We start from the raw sequence: 19169 nt of genomic DNA, 5'->3' as shown, positions 1-19169 counted from the left end.
GGCTACTTCCTAGTATTAATTTGAACTTCTTAATATTAGTCGGGTAACGGTCTTGTCAGCTATAATACTGCGAATAACATTCATGTCATTTTATTAAGGTCTTTAATTAATTCTTTTACTTGTAATGCGTTTGTTTTGTAAACCTTAAGTTTTTTTTTTTATATCACTGAAGAGGGTTCATGATTGAGCCGAAACGTTTGATTATTTATATTGAGTATTCATATTCAATAAATATTGCTCTATTTCCTAACACAAGGAAGGTTTTACCCATATGGTACATAGCACTATTAATCCTATGCTTGAACTTGAATTAGCCCTTTTTCCTATTATTTAATTGATATATTTAATGAATTAGTTTTTCTATATTTATAGATATAATTTATTAATATATATAATGTGATATTTTTAATTTAATTTAGAGAGTAATTTAATCATATATATATTTGTATACATATTTTTATTACATGTCTGATTACCTCAAGAGTGTACATATACTTTTTCTGCGATATTGCTTATATATTTTTATGACACACATGTTTTATCTATTTTATATATATATATATATATATATATATATATATATATATATATATATATATAAGTTTACATACGATCAAGTTTTATGAATTAATTCTGTTATTATAATAACAATCTGTGTAAATTCAATGATAGAATTTAAATTCTTCTAAATTTTCAGTATGTCCTCTAAATGTTTGTGTTGACTTGTATTATGTATTTAATCTTATCTCAATGTCATATTTTTTATATATAGAAAGCCTTAAATAATATAGACTTCAAGATTACTCAATCAAGTTACGAACCAGTAAGAAGACTCTCACAGTTATGGATAAATTAACTTTTGAGAAGACTTTAGATAAATATATACCAGAGGATGAGCTGTCTGAAGTAAAACGCATTTTATATGGACGTAATTTCACGTAAGAATTGCTATCTATAAGTATACAAAAAAAAATAAAAAAAATATATATATTCTGTTTTTATAATTTATATATAAGATAAATATCCCAATGATTAAACTAATAAGAAAGTATAATCAGTTTTACATTTTTAGTAATAGATAATTAATATAATTACTGATAAAACACATGGAGAGAGTTTTATAATAAAAATTATTATAGGATTTTGTAACTAAAAAATAGATTGACATTCTGCAATAATCCATATTCTTTTCATTTCATATGTGTTACTTATACTTTAGGAACTGAAATGTGTCATTAAGACACTTTTAAAACACTTATTATTTCTAGCAAAATCTACTATGATTCTAGTGAAACTTACTATGTTCTTTGGCAAGATAGACTTTATTGATAGTCTATTTTTTTGAAATACTAAAAACATAATAAAATTTTAAAAAAATTTATATAAAAAAAAAGAACTATAATATTCTCTCTATGTATAAAACTTTAGTGTATCAAATGAAAAAATATAATAGGAAATAATATAATAAATATCAATTATAATCTTGATGAGATATATTAGATAATGTTGCTTGTACCAGTAATTGAATTGAAAAATAGATCATATCCTAATACCGAATAACATAATACAATAATACAGATTTAACAATTAAATTAAATAATATTATAAATTAATATAAAGAAATATCTTTTATTCTATAAAATACGAATATATTATTAATGTTATAATATTATTAATACGATGATAGCAAGGGCAAGTTTGAGCTAATGCAGATGATATTGCGAAATGTTGAATAAAGTCAATGTAAACGCAAATATGTCAAAGACATATTTGATGTCAGGTAAATAACACATAACATAAACGTACGTTTCAATCCTGGTATTATTTACTTGACATTAAATATGTATTTGTGTTTACATTGACTTTATTCAAAATTTCGCAATATCATCTGCGTTATCTCGAACTTGCCTTTACTATCATCGTATTTGTTGTTTATTTCGAATCTTCTTAGAAAATATTATTAATGTTTTAATCATTGGGACAATGTGTCCATTACTTTAAGCATCAATATATAAGTATCTTTGCAATCTAAATTATATGTTATTATTAGGCCACTGCTCTTACCAGAATGTAAGATTCCAAATTTTGAAACAAAGAGTTTCTCCATAGAAAGTGAGATCCGAGAAGAAATTCGTGAACCACGTGTTGTGCGTGTAGGACTGCTGCAACATTCGATTGTATTGCCTACAACAGCAACTATCAAAGATCAACGAAATGCTATCTACGAGAAAATTGAATCATATTTAAGCTATGCAGCTGTTGCTGAAGTTCAAATCTTATGCCTCCAAGAAGCATGGAGTGCGTACAAATGTGGTTCAGTTGCATGCACAAAAATGTCCTCTAGTTCTTTTGCAATAATCAGTCTGTGACATTATTGCAGATATGCCATTTGCTTTTTGTACGAGGGAAAAGTATCCGTGGTGCGAATTTGCGGAAGACGCTGAGATCGGGCCGTCAACGATATTCTTATCCAAATTCGCTCGGCAGTACAAAATGGTAATATTATCGCCAATTTTGGAGCGGGACTGCGCTGATGGCGACACTATCTGGAATACTTGTGTGGTGATTGATGTGGACGGCAGAGTCCTCGGCAAGCACAGAAAGAATCATATTCCTCGCGTCGGTGATTTCAACGAGTCCACTTACTATATGGAGGGCGATACAGGTCATCCGGTTTTTGATACTTGCTACGGACGGATTGCCGTTAATATATGCTACGGGCGTCATCATCCGTTGAATTGGCTGATGTTCGGCTTAAACGGAGCAGAGGTAAAAAGTAGAGTTGTAAAAATGTCAATTAAATAAAATGCTCTTAATAATTTATTTGAACAAATACGTTTCAATTTAAATAATTGACAATTGATTCGAGCAAAATCAATCAAATAATATTTAATTGACGATAAATTTCGAATTCCCGTTTAATTGACGATGGATATGAACAAATTCAATCGATTCAATTATTCAAGATTACAATTGGTTTTGTCGATAATATTCATACCGAACATCATGACATTGTGAAAGATGTCGATTATTGAAAAGCGCCAAGTAGAACCAGTATTGAGAGGGACACTAATCATATCAATCATCACCAAACAATTTTTTATTGAATTTGCTCATATCAATCGTTAATTAAACGGTCTCAAGCGCTCATTAATTTGCTAAGTTCAATCGTCAATTAAACGGTCTTTGATTTTTTAGTCCAATTATTAATTGAACGATCTTTAATTCTCTTCGCTCGTATCAATCGTCAATCAAACAGTTTTTAATTAAATTCGTTGAAATAAATTGTCAATTAAACGATCCTCGATTAAATTTTTTGGAATCAATTATCAATTAAGCAGTTTCAATTGAATGTTATTAACGATCAATTAAACAGGATAATTAAAAAAGTAAATAATTGTACTTTTAAGTAAAAGATCTCGTAGGTTTATATATAGAAGATGAAAGCATAATGTTTCTCTATTATTTGAAAAATAGAAAATTACTTATTACACAACCTAATGCATTACAGTGATGGAAGATAAAAGTATAATGTTTTTCTTTGTAAAATCTGAATCTTCTTTGGAAATTTGTGATTTCTTTTAGATTCCAATATTTAATACCTCATGTGTTTCATTAATAATAATCATTTATATAATAATAATTCAATAATTCTTTCTGTTTCAGGTCGTTTTCAATCCGTCAGCAACTGTTGAAAAATTATCCGAACATCTGTGGCCGATCGAAGCAAGATGCGCCGCGATAGCGAACAATTATTACACTTGCGCAATCAATCGCGTAGGAACCGAGGCGTTTCCCCATGAATTTACATCTGGCGACAAAGGCAAGGCTCATAACGATTTCGGACCTTTTTATGGTTCTTCTTATATCACCGCTCCCGATGGCTCGCGAACTCCAGGCTTGAGTCGTAATAAAGACGGATTACTTATTGGAGAACTGGATCTTAATATGTGTCGACAGATGAAAGACATGTGGGGATTTAAGGTGAATATTCTTAAAGGGCGTCTACATTGGAAGTAAGCAGTAAGAAGTAGGAAGTAAGAATAAGAAATTGACCAATCATGTTGATTATTCTTTTCATATTCGACTGTGGTTGGTCAATTTCTTATTCTTACTTCCTATTTCTTACTATTTACTTCCAATGTAGACGCTCCTTTAGAAATTTAGAAATACACTAAATAATGAATATATATAATTAATTAGTACATTAAGGCTCCTGTAGTGTGATTCTGTAACTCGTTATTGCAGTTAACAACAGTCTCGTTATCGTTGCGCAACTTTTCTACAATACGAAAAAGCTGCGTAATGATAACGAAACTATAACGTAACTGTAATAACGAGTTACAGAATCGCACTGGCCCCTCGCATTGTCTATCTCTTTTTAATGACGTCAAAAGCGAGAAAATACATGCTAAAAATTCTTGCGAAGTACGTTAAAATAAAAATATATATCCATAAAGTAACATTTGCAATCGATTAAGCAAATTTGTAAGATATTCCGTGCGCTCCCCTTTTACTCTAACAATAATTTGTTGTAAATTAACGTCACATACAATTCATCTTCTTAACCTATTTCTTCGCCTATTTCTATTTAGGTTAATTTACAAGAAATTATTGATTGTTAGAACAAAAGGAGAGTATACGGAATATCTTACAAATTTGTTTAATCGATTGCAAGTGCTACTTTATGGATATATATTTTTATTTCAACGTATTTCGTAAGAGTTTTTAGCATACATTTTCTTGCTTCTGACGTCGTTAAAAAGAGATAGACAATGCGAGGAGCCAGGAGCCTTAATATACATATTAATAACTATGAAATGCGATTCATATTTTATGCGTGTTCCAGATGACGCAAAGACTTGATTTGTATGCCAAAGAACTTGCTAAATACGTAAAGCGTAATAGTAAATGAAACTTGTGAAAACAGGAACCGTGGCGACGTGCACTTTATGCATAAGATTATAAAGTATATTGCAAGTGCAGTTATATATATATATATATATATATATATATATTCTATATTTTTGTTTAACGTCAATTCTCTACATATTTTTTGTTAATTTTATATATATATATATACTCTATATTTTGATAAACGTTAACGATACTTGGGCCAAAATATATACATTACTTCTGATCTCATTTAATTCTTATGATAATCATTTCAACAGTGCATTTTGCGTTTCTATGTATTCAGAAACCACAAACATATCTACTAATGCAGAGAGAACTTTAGATCATGAAGAAAAAATATTTAATATTTTTCTATATTCAAGATTTATTCCATGTGTATAGTTGTATCATAATAAAATCGCATATAAAGGCTGTTATGTCAAAAGCAGTACAAATATATATTTTACACAATACGCATATAGATATTTTACTTTCAAAGTCCACTAAAAGGTTTGCAAAGTACATTGTTATAATACTTTCTACAAGTCTACAGTAAACAAAATTAACAATACAATAAACAGCATTTCATATACAATAACTTTTTATCTTAAAATGACTAAAGTTATATTACGACAGTTACATCTCTTCTGTTACATTACACCTGAAAGGATAGTCTTATGTATACACAATGAACTAACAATTTTCATGTATACAAACATCTTGCAAATGTTTTTTATGAAAATATTATTAATATATCAATATAATATTAATATATTACAAGTTAATATGTATCAATACATTAAATATCTGTTTGTCGATTGATATATTAAATTTTTATTTACCATTAAATTTACCATTTAAACATGAAAATCTTTTTAGTACGTACATAATTTTTAATTTTTTGTTGTTCTTTGATTATATAAAAAATCTATTTCAGCAAGTCCGAATTAAATTGAAAGATACACTAGGAAAATAAATGTATAGTTTTCCTTATAATAAAAAAAATATCCCTCCTATTTTATGAAATTAAATATAAACACCATTTCTATTTATTGGATATAGGAATCACAGAGATAAAATGTCCAGTCCCACTAAACATAGGATCGCCAAAAGTTAACTTTACACAACTCTAACTGTAGCAATAAATTAATGTTGAATTCGACTGGATGTATTAATGCACACTTGTGCTGGAATTCTGTAACTCGTTATTGGAGTTAACGACAGTTTCGTTATCATTGTGTAACTTTTTTACAATATACAAAAGCTGCGCAATGATAATGAAACTATCGTTAATTCTAATAACGAGTTACAGAATTCCAGCACAGGGTACATTAAGGCCGGTATCACAGTCCATTCTTATATTTAAGCTATATTTATAATTGAATATTATATTTAAAATCGTCTTATGTTCATCTTTAGGTGTTGTAGAAAATTTTTTGATCGGTTACAAAGTATTCGAAGGCAAATTCAAGACAATCTTAAATACAAAACCTATGATACCAGCGCTTACCCTTAATATGCGCTGCATTCAGTCAAATTCACCGTAAGTAATAAATAACAAAAGTAAAGATAAAGGAGCTACTTACACAATATTCTAGTTATTTTATTGATATCTGTGGAGTTTATCCTTTTGACGCACTATTTAACATAGTGTGCGTTTGTTTGCGATAAAGTAAGGCTTCATTATACGCTTTTTTTACGGCTTTTCTGTCAGTAGGTTTACGCGATTCGATTAGTTTTGCGTCATCTAATTCCTGCGATACTCCAAGTTTCTCCAATTTCTCACCTGGCAGCCATTGCCTGTAAGGTGAAATTTGATGTTAATATTGAGTTAACATTTTTAGTGATTCCGAGTATTTATTACTCTATATTAGGAGCTAATTATCTTTACCATGTACGCTTTGTATCAAAGAAAAGCACAAGGAAGACAGGATCTTTGTAATTGTCTGCAAGGGCCAGCACGTCATCGGGCGGTGATGGAATTGGTACCCCATTATGCACGGTACCTCGAGGTGTATTAGGATCAATGATTAGAGCTGGATACCAAGGATATCCACGACATTTGGCCCAAACGAGTTGTAATGCTTCCAGCCCGCTGCTGGTACTTGTCTGTTTACTTTCGTTCTCTTTCTTTGTGACGACGATCTCTTGTCGTGGCTTCTCTTTTTCCGGCTCCTGATCAGGAGAAGTAGATCTACTCGTAGAGCAGCTACTGCAGCTCGATGATTGATTTTCTCCCTCGCTGACGTCGCTATCCATCGTCCCACTCCTTGACATTTTAAGTCAATTGGTCAGATATTTCAGTTAGCTGCTCGTAATACAGATACTCGAACATTACCCAGATAAACTCTCATGATTATTACGAAGACGATGGAAACTTTACAATGTATTTTTAATTTCGTTTGTAAATATAATGTATAATTATAAAATTTATACAAATTATTTATGTTAATTACATTGATGCAGTAACAAATTTACTAAAAAATGTCACATTCAAATTTCCACATTATACCTTATATAACATACTTTGTGCAAATTTTGATAGTATTTTTTCGTATTTCTCTTTCGTGTTTCTTTTATCATTCTATGGGATAAATATGCATATAAACCATAAAAGTTACATCCTTTATAGATCAACTAGTAAAGTTGCAGATTTACATACACCTGTCTATCTGGGTATCAATATTATAAGTTTATGAATAAGTTTATTAATCAATTGAGAAAAAATCACATACCTGTACACTTTAAAGCTATCACTTTGTTTCTTCTTGTCGTCCTCTGAAACGAGCATTTGGCCGCTTCTACTGGCGCGTGTAAATTTTCTAGCTTTACACGTCAATAACACTGCCGTTCTTCTATTCACACCACTGCTATCGATCTCCTTCTCGTTGGATTGTGATTCCGTTTCTACGCGGCTGCGATTAGTTCTTTCTCTCTTCCTGGATTTAGAGGCGACCTGCTCGGACTCGATCACCGGATCGAGTTCAGGATACTCTTTGCGAGCTTGCTCTATCAACGCTCCTCCTTGTTCTCTCATTTTCACTCCTGCTCGATAGAACACGGTATCCTTACGATTGTACTCGAGACAGTTGCTCACCATTAAATTAAAATCGGTCTCAAAAGCTCCAATGGAATCGTACTCTTGCCTTTCTAATTTTGTCTTTAACGAAAAATACAGTGATTATATAATTATATTCTCTATTTCCAGCACGTTTTCTTGAATTTATAACTTTCGTACAGAATATGTAATGACATATTGTATAAATAAATATAGACATGTATATATATTATAAAGAAATATATAGATAAATAACATTATATATATAATCTTCAATAATTACCTGCATGGTGGAAAGATCCATAGGATGTGATACAATCTCAAGATAATCCGGTACTTCTTTGGTATTAACTGGTTGCCCAAATACATCATTGACATCTTTCGATTTTATAGCTTTGAGTAATATATTTAAGATACACTCTAGTGGCTGTAACTCGTACCACAAACATCGTTCTTTCCTGCAAACAAATTGTTTTTAAATCGTTATAAACGCACTATCTATATCGTTAACCTTTTAAGTGCCTGATTTACTTCACTATACACTTAAATATAACATTATATAATAATATACACTATTTGAAAAACTTCAAATGGTTTATTTATCATAGATCAGATTCGAGTAAGTTCTTCTAGTTTCACTTCTTAATTTTATAAATATCTAATAAAATAATAGATATCTAATAAAATAATTAGATAAAATAAAGATACTCAAATAGAGACAGAAGCAGTTTTACTTTTTTTTCTCAACTCTTTAAACGGCGAGTGGACTTTAATATCATATAATAATATATAGTGGTAGAAAAGATATAACAGTATGTGTGTGTATGTGTATGTGTGTATATAAAATCTTATATAGTGCCTTACATAGTGAATATATATATATATATATATATATATATATATATATATACATACATACATATATACATATATGTATATATATATATATATATATATATATATATATATATATATATATATATATATATATATATATATATATACATATATATATATACACATATATATATATACACACATATATATATATATATATATATATACATATATATATATATATATATATACACATATTGCTGCGCCTGCGTTTTTAGGACGAATCGATTTACATCGATAGTCTTGGTGTTGGTGACGATGGCATCTTGGACAAACGAATGGCGCGTTTCCCTTGACGCTGAGTCAATGAGGAAAAACAAGATATTTCAATTTACAGAGTGGCATGTGATTCTTTGTTAATCAAATCTGGGATGAGGACGAAATCTATTTATGATAAGAAAGACGTTGATTTTTCTACTTGATAGAAAGTTTGATTGTATAATCCGCGTCGTGTTAAGAGAAAACTTCCGAAGCTTCAAAGTTGTTGGCCATACATTGTAAATAAAGAAATTAAGCGAAGTTGTTCATTGTATTCAGAAATTGGCTAGCATAAAAAGAAAGTTTGCTACACGCAAATAGGCTTGTATCTTTCCGAGAAAGAAGAATTTATAGTTGTAATCATGATTAATAGTGAATAAAATGAGTTAATGATTACATATCCGAAGCCCAGTTAGATTTAAGTTGTAGTCATCTCAAACGGATACGTCCGTTTTTTTTCGTTGTACATTGCGTTTTAGTTCCTTCAAAGAAAAGACTATTTCTCCAAGGACTCGACGGGAGGATTTTGCCTAGAAGGGAGTTCTGACCAACATCATCAGTCAGTTTATGAAGAAGATCGCCTTCCTCTCACGGTTTTTGAACCATAGGTTTTCCGTGAGGCATTGGGAAAATGCCGAGGCAGGGACTCGAAATGTTTTTGAAAGAAAACGTTGGGTCCACGAATGTTATCCCCCTCTTCCCTTGTCCGAAAAACGCAGTCCGGAAGCGCGAAAAGCAAGACATGGAGTTTGTAAGGAAATCGACCTCTCTACTTCCTGAAGCATCTGATTAAAAAACAGTGCTCGTTATATCCTGAAGCAGCAGCTCAGAAAAGAACAGTAAGTCGTTGTGGTACCCTGGAGTCAACATCTTAAATGGTTACGGAGAAGACGATATTCTTGTACCTCTTTTAACTGTCGGGGCAAGAATAACAGAGTTAGGAAGCGCGAGGCATGGAGTTCATAAGGAAGTCGATCTCTGTTTCCTGGAGGATGTCTAGTTGGGATCTGGAAGAACGGCGCTTGTTATAATCTGAAGTAACAGTTCAGAAAAGAGCAAAAAGTCGTTTTAGTGTTCTTCAGTCAGCATTTTGGACGGAGAAGACGATATTCTCGTATCTTCTTTAATTGTTGATAAATTTGAAAAAGGCAGTGTTGCGACCGCGATCTTGGGACAGATCGAGGAAAAACGAGAAAGTCGCACACGTGCTACCGAGCTGAGTTGACGTGAGGCGAATCGGAACACGAGATGATGAAATTGCGATTGATAGTGCGAAAGTATTTGTAGCCCATTAAACGTTTCATTTATCTGGACCCGTTTTTTATTGCCCGGACGCACATGCGAGCATGTAAGCGCAACTATATAGAGACATTGTATAGAGGATTAATATTATATAGTGAATACTTACACTCGGATGTATTCTTTCTTTAACTTCTCGCGTTTCCGCACCAATTCGCACAATAGTCGTGCACGTTCCAAGTCTTGACGCAGGCATTGCCAATATTTAAGCTGACGATATAATTCTCCCCGTAATTCGCTGTCGTGTGTCGGCGAGGAGTTTTCCACAAGCGTAGGTGCTCTGGGCTGCGAATGCGAACTTTGCAACCGTCTAAGAAGTGGAACACCGTTTCTATATTGTCGCTTTAGAGTCCAATAAGCGATCAGCCGTTGTATCAATTGATTTTTCTTCGGTACTCCTTCAGCTAGACTGGTTAGCAAATACAATAAAGAAACAGGAATAAAGTCGATAATAAATGATATGATTAGATAAGCACGCGTTTTTTCTATTATTTATTTGTGTGATAATTGTTATATTTTAATCTGTATAAAAGACAAAATGTGTTTAAGAATATAATTAATTAATAACGTTCAAATAAATAATTAAAGACCCTAAAATTAAAATCAGTAATTAAATAATTATAGTAATTATTAATAAATAATTAAGGGAAACATTACATAGAAATTTCAAAAAACCAATTTTTTATCATTGTGGAAGCACATAGCACATTGAAAGTAATTTTAAACGTGTATCTTTTAAAACTATCTTATTAAAGCTGGCTCGGAAGATATTTAGAAAAAGCTATTGGTCCGATTATACTTCTACCTTGCAGCAAATTTTTTGTAATCGAATTTTTTTTCATTTGTATGTACGGATTTTTCTTTTTTTACAAACTGAAAAACATACAAGGAACTTTTCAGATTTTTACTAAAAATTTGTAATCTTTTTTTATGGAACCTGTCACTTTGTGGAAACAAAACTTTTCTTAAAATCCCCCTATATACAAAGGAAGTTATTTTCATGTAGTTTTTAAAAAATGTTTACTTCAATGCCTTCAGATTTACCATTCAAAAGTAAATAGGATAATCATGTTTTTCAATAGATACATTATCTTATAAAATCTCGCTCGTTATAAAACATGTTTTAAATAAATAACGTTATAAAACATGTTTTAAATAAATAATATAAATCTTTTTAAAGCATGCATTAAATATATGTAACAATTTAAAAAAAATGCATTATTATTTAGAAAAATTATAAAGATATTTTTTCTTCTTTGGCTTCACGTCTCTTCTAAATAATATAAATAATAATTGTCATTAATCAATTATGTAATTAATCAATAAATTGTTACCCAGCGATTTCTTGAATTCTCTCTGGTGGTATTGTAGGAATAGAAATCACAGGTGCTGACGAACTTTTCTTATTAGCTATTGCTCTTCTCCTTGCGTCCGTGGGATTCGTGGAGGGCTGATAATCAACGGGCGTATGGGTTTCGCAATAGGCGGTCTTCTGCACTAACATCGGCTCACCGTTGTTCGGCTGCACGGTTCGCATACGCATGCACAGACCAGCTTGCTGCGCGCAAGTCACATGGAACGCTGCATAGCAGTTGCTCTTGTGACACTGGATACAAGCACCAGATCCTCTACGTTTGCACACGCAGCAAGTCAGTCTCCAGCGAGCTTGCGGAATACTCTCTATACTGTCGATGGGTTCCAAGAAGACGGTGTTGGCAAATCTTACTTCCGGTATCCAGAGAGCACATACCACGTGTGCCCATTTAGCTGGACGATCGGTTTGCTTGAAAGCTCCGCCTCTATTTGGACAAAGCACGCAATCTACGGCTCTGGATGGACTCTGCAAGCATCTTCTACATAACCACTGTCCTTCTGGTATATATGGTACACCGTAACAATCTTGGTGGACCGCAAGATTGCACATGTCGCAGAATAGGATTGCGTTACTATTCTGGCACTCTCCATCCATGCAAATACAACAAACAGCATCTTCGTCCGCCGCAACACCAGCTCCACCATTGCTTTGCTGCTGAAAATATGATTCTTTTTCCAGTCGGTCCATCAGTAGCTCGAACGTATCGGGCTCCAATGGAGGAGACAATCCAGAAGCCACTCTCCTTTCATTTACGATAGAAAGCCACGCACTGTCTTCTTCATCCAAATCATATTCCACTTCTCCTGTTGGAAAGACAATTTAGATGTTATTCTTAAAGAGTACTATAATACTATAGTACTATAGTAATAATAATTTTGTAACAATTATTGTTACTTTATATATAGAAAATAAAACATGTAATCTTGATACTTAAATTGCTTAATAATAAAAATTTGGAAATAATAAAGCATTTTAATATCAAAGAAGTTAAATGGTAATACTTATTATATAAACTGTAAGGCATTACATATTTGTGTATAACATTGCTCGACTTACCATCAAGCTCTTCACCACTACGTTCCATAAATCTAATATATGAATTTGGAAGTGACTCTGCTTCTCCTAACTGTTTCTCATAGCCTTCTATTTCTTTGACTGTTGCAACAGGCAAATTACTCAGGACATTCTTTTCTTCCTTTTCTTTTTCTGCTGGTATCGTACTATTCTTCTGTGTTTTCTCATCTGATATACTTTTATCTAAGGAAATTATAGGGAGAACATCTGAGATAGCCCACTTAATTGGTTTATTTCCATCCTCTCCAATAGGATTTACCTTAAAATATTAAAATGTATTAACCTTAAAATAATAAAGTATATTAATCACTAAGAATATAAAAAGCTAGTGAGAGCCATTGCTAGACATTGAGTGTGATAATTTAAGATAGCTGTATTGCTGATGTCTGTTTCTACCAACTTTGGTTAACTTTACCAGCTAGTTATTCCAATGGAATTGATGAATCGTATTTTTCTTTGTCAGAATTAGATATGATTGTTGTATCTTTAGTGATGCACACACACAGACACACATACATACATACACACACACACACATATCAAGGAAACCATTAAAAAATATACTATTATTTATATATTATGTTTATTGTACAAAATTATATTTCTATACATATATTTATATATAAATATATATAATATTAAAACACAAAAAAAATACAAATGCTTTCTTATTAGTGTTTTTACGCATTTGTACATTAATTGATTTAATATGCATAGACAATAGAAAAAGGTATATAAATGTTTAAATAGACATGTGCATTTTAAATATTACTATAAATTTTTAATCACTGTATATTTTCAAAATAAAATGGTTAGTAATTTTGAAATTTGTGTACATTGCATGTTTGTTAGTTTCCAGTATATTGTGATAATCTTTAATACATATAATATATAACAGTAGTCTTCTACATCAAAATTTAACATAGTATAAAAGATATTAAAAAATTGGCATTAAAAATAACTAAAGTGGTATATTAATTACAAGGGATATGTGTAAAATATGCCAACTTTAGTTACAAATATTTTAACTTTACAATGATTAATCTTTTTTTGGTTGTATTACCAGAAAGATTTTTAGGTAATCATATTTTAGATACAGTCATATTTTAATGTATATGTAAGTTTTATAAAATCTTCATAAAATTTATTATTTTAAGTCTTAATGTACTTCTTAACATCATAGATGCCAGATTTATTTTTCAGACTTTTAATGTATAAAAGATATTATGTAATAATTACCTTATATGTGGAAATAACCCTTTAACCCACACAATTAATATTTTAAATATTAATTAAATTCCTCTAAATTTCTTTGACTATATAAATTATTGCTTCTAACATTTAGCGACAGCATATATTAGGCTTTTGTTCTTACAGATTATTATCAGAGTTTTCACTATTTTTCTTTGTTTAAAATGTCTTTAAATTATTTAGGGGCTTATGTTGTCAAACTATCGTGAAAATATAATAAATAATGAGCAAAATAATAGATCTGTACTTTTTGTCTTTAAAGTGAAACAAATATATAATCTAATGTTGAGAGGGAAAAAAACGAAGTTCCTGTACAATATTGGTTTAGCTAAAAAGAACATACTTAAAGAGATATTGTATAAAATCCTTATTTAAACGTACCAGAACATATTTCGCCAATTCTTGGGTACTGAGCGTTTCAGAGTTCGTAGGACTCGCACTTTCGTTCTGCATGCCGATTCTGTTCCTGCCTTTCTTCTTATTAGAGTGTGGTGTATTCATGTCTCTTTTTTTATTCACAATAAACGCGTATATTTAACGTGCTCGTCAGCCAGCAAGTTTCTTGAGTGTAGTTGTTACTTTTTCTAACCTAAATTATGTGCTTACAGTTTACACGATATGCAAACGATAGCATCAACCAGATCAAGATTTTGATGATCAGTCGCAAGAAAAAAATTGACGATTTAGAAATAATTATTTTTTTTCGTCAATATTTCAGATATACGAGAATCGACATTACGCTCATAAGAATGATGCAAGCACTACGATTTTTCACTGTTTAAACGAATAAACGACGCAAAACTAGCAGTGTTGCCGACTATCGAAAAAAAGAAAGAATAGACAGTATTTAAAAAATAACTAGAAGTGCGTTCACGAAGCTCGCTGTCAGCGCTATTTAGCGCTACAGGCTGTTCGCGGAGCTACAAGATAGCGCTAATGGCTGTATTCAGTAGACTCAACAGTTGGGCAACATTACTAGATTTTCTACTGAATGACGCTCCGCTCAGTTGTTACATCTCAACAAGTTGAGGGAGCGGACGCCATATTTTGTAGCGGTTTTCATTGGCCGCGTTCAGTAGAACAAGTGATCAGTAAGCGCTCAGTGAGCTCTTGCATCTGATTGGAGTATAGTTGGAGATCTAAAAGAATATGCCAAATCATATACAAGAGCTTCCTGAGCGCTTACTGATCACTTGTTCTACTGAACGCGGCCATTTACGCTATTTGAGCAGAAAGTGATACAATGGCTGCATTCAGTAGACTCAACAGTTGCACAACAGTTGAGTAATTTGTCAATGTAATTGGTCTAGATTTAGGGATCTAATAGCAAGAACCAATAATCGTTGATTGCTCACTGAGCGCTTTTTCTACTGAATGCGCCCAATGACTCCTGTTCACTAGAGTCTCTATAGTAAGAGTCTGGTCCATGTTGTCAAACTTTCTATTGGTTTCGACAAAATATGGCGGAATCAATAAGATGTCTCGAATCTATGCTTTGCGAGTGACATTATTCAAATGATAGAAAAGGAACAAGAAAGAAAGAAACGTGTCTTCAATCATTTCAATAATTTTCTGTAATTTATATATACCTTATATTACACATTCAATATAATATGACAGGTTAAAAAATTATTTTTGACACATTATTATTATTCGACACATTCGCATTACAGTGTTTATATATATTATTTTATTATAAGTTATTTACTTACTTGTGCTATTTATTACTTCTTTATATAACTATTATTAGTACTTTAGTATTAATAAACATTAATCTTGACTAATAATGTTTATACTGTCACGCTTTATGAATTCTCCATATCTAAGAGAAGTATTATTTCGGTTGCGTTCTGAAATTCACTTCCAGTACTGAAAATCTATAGTTCATATTACGTATACTATAGAATTTCAATACTGGCAGTGAATTTCGGAACGCAGCCTTCATATCATCTAATCTTATCTCATCTTATCTACGACGCCATGTTTTGTCGAACTGGAAACATAGGTCAAACTCTTATGGCTCCTGCACACAGGACGCAGTAATGTTTGCCGCGCGGCAAAAGTCCGCGCGACAGCCAATCAATATGTTGTTTTTCCATAAGAGCTAGAAGATTATTACGGAAAACATATTGATTGGCTGTCGCGAGAACTTCCGCCGCGCGGCATTAGGGTACCGTCCCATTGAGCACGGATCGGAACGCCGGATCGGATTTCTTACTATAATGAGCGTTCCGTTCTCTAGTTCCGTTCCGTAAAAGTTTCCTCTACCAGTCCCATGTAGCAAAAACGGAACGGATTTCTAGTTATAAAATATATTTCACTCTTCAATTAAATATTTCAGAATATTCATGACAATGTTATCGGCAAGATAATTGCATAAATTATGTATATAATTAATTCTATCGCGTCAAAATAACGAAATATTGACGAATTAATCATATTTATTTGCGACCGACGCGCCATTCCGTTCCGTTTTTGCTACATGGGACTGGTAGAGGAAACTTTTACGGAACCGAACTAGAGAACGGAACGTTCATTATAGTAAGAAATCCGATCCGGCGTTCCGATCCGTGCTCAATGGGACGGCACCCTTACCGCTTCCTGTGTGCAGAAGCCATTACTATAGGGACTCTACTGCTCATAGGAATCGGCAACGCTTGTCGCGCGGTGAAAGTTCGTGAGATAGACAATCAATATGCTGTTTTTCGTAATTATCTTGTAGCTCTCACGGAAAAATAAATATTGACTGGCTGTTGCGCGAACTTCCGCTGCGCGGCAAGCGTTACCGCGTTCTGTGGGCAGGAGCCATAACAAACGCTATCATGACGTCACTAGTGGTAGCGTTTACGTCATAACTGTGTGCTACCAACGCTATTGCTTCCGAGGCAGTACAGTAGTAGCGTAAGGGCTATCGCACACAAATTGACATAACTGCATATGCATAGCATAAGATCGTATGGACCAATGAGCATCGAATATTAAGCATCGAACACCAATATGGCGACTTAATACTCGATGCTCATTGGTACATACGGTCTTATGCTATGCATATGCAGTTATGTCAATTTGTGCGCGATAGCCCTTAGCGTTCGATGAGTTTCGCGAACACTGTCGGTAGTACAATGGCTGCATTCCGAAATTCACTGCCAGTACTGAAATTCTATAGTATACGTAACATGATCTATAGATTTTCAGTACTGACAGTGAATTTCGGAACGCAGCCAATGTTGTCAACCATTTATATGGCGGTTAGACTGTTATATATTTAATATCTTACAATTCTAATTGATGTAAAAAGTGATATAATAATGACAACAACAGCAAACAGTTATGTAGAAATTACTCTTCACGATGCAGAAAGTGAAGAAGAATTTCACGTTATACTGTCTCGAGCTGATGCTCTCAAAGCACAAAACGGTAAGTTGTCGTTATGTTATTGTCGTCAAACTTTTTTTTATTAGATCACTTTAGTTAATTTGGAATGAACCAGTTAACCATTTTATCTATTATCTGTAATCATGCATTGCATCTGTATATGTGTGTTCCTCATTTTTAAATAATTTTTCATTGACTTTAAATAAAATATAGATGTGTTGAAAAGTTTGCAATTATAATGCAGTTTTTAATCATAATCATAGTGCTGTTTTTAATTTTAAAGTGTCTGCTTTTTACCCTATAATTGCATTCATTTTCTTTTCTTCCTGCTTCACTAAAATGTTACAATTAATTACTTGTAGATATGGCTTTTGCAACAACTTTATTAAACATTGCAAGTCAAAAATGCACGAGCACTGTTGCATGTTTTAGTGAAAATCTTATTAATATTGTTTATGGTTACGGTTCTATTTATACATCAGTTATTTAGTTTCAGTTTCAATGTTTCAATAGGCGCGTTGCAGACGCAACTGTTGTACAACTGTTGTGTAGATGTCTGCTGAACGCACTTCGCTCAGTTACCGCTACTCAACATGTTCCGGGAGCGGACGCCATTTTTCCCATTAAACTTTTTCTCCGCTACCTACGCGCAACATGTTGCGAAACAAGATGGCAGCGCACATGAGAGAAGAAAGAAGTAAACACTATTAAAATCGTGTATTATAGTATATTTTTTAAAATGAGCTTAAGAAATTGTGATACGTAAATTGTGATATGTAAATCTTGCATCTAGCAATTACCTGTCACACAAGTAAAAATATGCCAATATAATAGAAAAGAGGGCCAGCGATGTAACGAGCATATTGAAATCTTGTATCTCTAGCTGCTTAACTTGAATAACTTCCGAAATACCGGCTTTTTCCGTATCCTCTTTCCTCGAAAGTCTATCAGCTGTACCAATCGAATCTAACCTCTGTCATATTCCAAATAAGTTGCGGTCACGTGACGAGATACACTGAAGTCACGTGACGAGATGTGAGATAAACCGTGTTCAGCCCGTTCAGCAGACACGATTTTCATCACTAAGCGCTACGTATCATTCGCTCAACCGCTTTGCAACTGTTGGGATCTGCTGAACGCGCCCAATGTTTCAATGTTTGGCTGAGTATACTTTTCCTGTGAGTGACTCTACGCCATTACTCCGAACAGTGCTTCCATCGTATGTTGAATAAATATTTGGCTAGATTTCAGACTTTCATCGTATATGTAAGAGACAACAAAAGATGAAAATGTAAGAAAATAGATATAAATGAATAGGGCCTTGGTAGGTTCCAAAGGTAACTTCCAAAAATCACAGGTCTGAACGCGTTTAAACACGTTCAAACACGCTTAGGGCTATCGCACACAAATTGACATAACTGCATATGCATAGCATAAGACCGTATGTACCAATGAGCATCGAGTATTAAGTCGCCATATTGGTGTTCGATGCTTAATATTCGATGCTCATTGGTCCATACGATCTTATGCTATGCATATGCAGTTATATCAATTTGTGTGCGATAGCCCTTAATATGCCGGCGGTTAAACCGAAACTACATCAGTTGTTTAATATGTATGTAAAACATTAGGTTTGTTCGATTTGCTTGTACTATTCACACTTTTACACCTAATGCCCGTTGCACA

General features: G+C 32.6%; 2 protein-coding genes and 1 long non-coding RNA gene across 6 annotated transcripts in view; 1 reads left to right on the top strand and 2 right to left on the bottom strand.

The window, feature by feature from the left end:
- LOC116847862 (beta-ureidopropionase) overlaps positions 1-5369 on the top strand; it is a 7122-nt gene extending 1753 nt beyond the window's left edge. For 2 of the 3 annotated variants that reach the window (XM_032823337.1, XM_032823336.1), the window contains exons 2-6: positions 773-938; positions 2051-2298; positions 2381-2769; positions 3667-3984; positions 4850-5369. In XM_032823337.1, coding sequence (XP_032679228.1) covers positions 844-938; positions 2051-2298; positions 2381-2769; positions 3667-3984; positions 4850-4915 — 1116 coding nt within the window. In that variant the 5' untranslated portion in view covers positions 773-843 and the 3' untranslated portion in view covers positions 4916-5369. The remainder of the gene's footprint in view (positions 1-772; positions 939-2050; positions 2299-2380; positions 2770-3666; positions 3985-4849) is intronic. The other variant, XM_032823338.1, reaches the window with a different exon arrangement.
- LOC116847860 (peregrin) lies at positions 5262-14939 on the bottom strand. 2 transcript variants are annotated; one of them, XM_032823331.1, is made up of 9 exons: positions 14490-14939; positions 12840-13116; positions 11743-12586; positions 10518-10817; positions 8238-8412; positions 7632-8056; positions 6788-7165; positions 6483-6696; positions 5262-5557 (listed from the first exon to the last, which is right to left on the bottom strand). In XM_032823331.1, the coding sequence occupies exons 1-8, from the start codon at positions 14607-14609 to the stop codon at positions 6519-6521; spliced, it is 2697 nt and encodes an 898-aa protein (XP_032679222.1). In that variant the 5' UTR covers positions 14610-14939; the 3' UTR covers positions 5262-5557; positions 6483-6518. The 2 variants fall into 2 exon arrangements, with proteins under 2 accessions (XP_032679222.1, XP_032679221.1); XM_032823330.1 differs by having other exon boundaries at positions 5262-6696.
- A 2909-nt stretch (positions 14940-17848) lies between these two features.
- LOC116847878 lies at positions 17849-18621 on the bottom strand. Its single transcript, XR_004378841.1, has 2 exons — positions 18284-18621; positions 17849-18126 (listed from the first exon to the last, which is right to left on the bottom strand). It is a non-coding gene; the product is annotated as an uncharacterized LOC116847878 (long non-coding RNA).
- Positions 18622-19169: the final 548 nt, after the last annotated feature.

This window comes from Odontomachus brunneus, unplaced genomic scaffold, assembly GCF_010583005.1.
Source record: "Odontomachus brunneus isolate Ranch 3 - 2012 unplaced genomic scaffold, Obru_v1 Obru_scaffold_084, whole genome shotgun sequence".
Classification (NCBI taxonomy): domain Eukaryota; kingdom Metazoa; phylum Arthropoda; class Insecta; order Hymenoptera; family Formicidae; genus Odontomachus; species Odontomachus brunneus.
This window is presented reverse-complemented; position numbering and strand designations above follow the sequence as displayed.

Coding starts and splice junctions, on each gene's coding strand:
- LOC116847860 (XM_032823330.1), bottom strand. CDS start 14,609: ATGAATACACCACACTCTAATAAGAAGAAAGGCAGGAACAGAATCGGC. Junction 8,413..10,517: donor AAGAAAGAATACATCCGAGT/GTAAGTATTCAC, acceptor ATTTGTTTGCAG/GAAAGAACGATGTTTGTGGT. Junction 6,697..6,787: donor TTTGATACAAAGCGTACATG/GTAAAGATAATT, acceptor TTCACCTTACAG/GCAATGGCTGCCAGGTGAGA.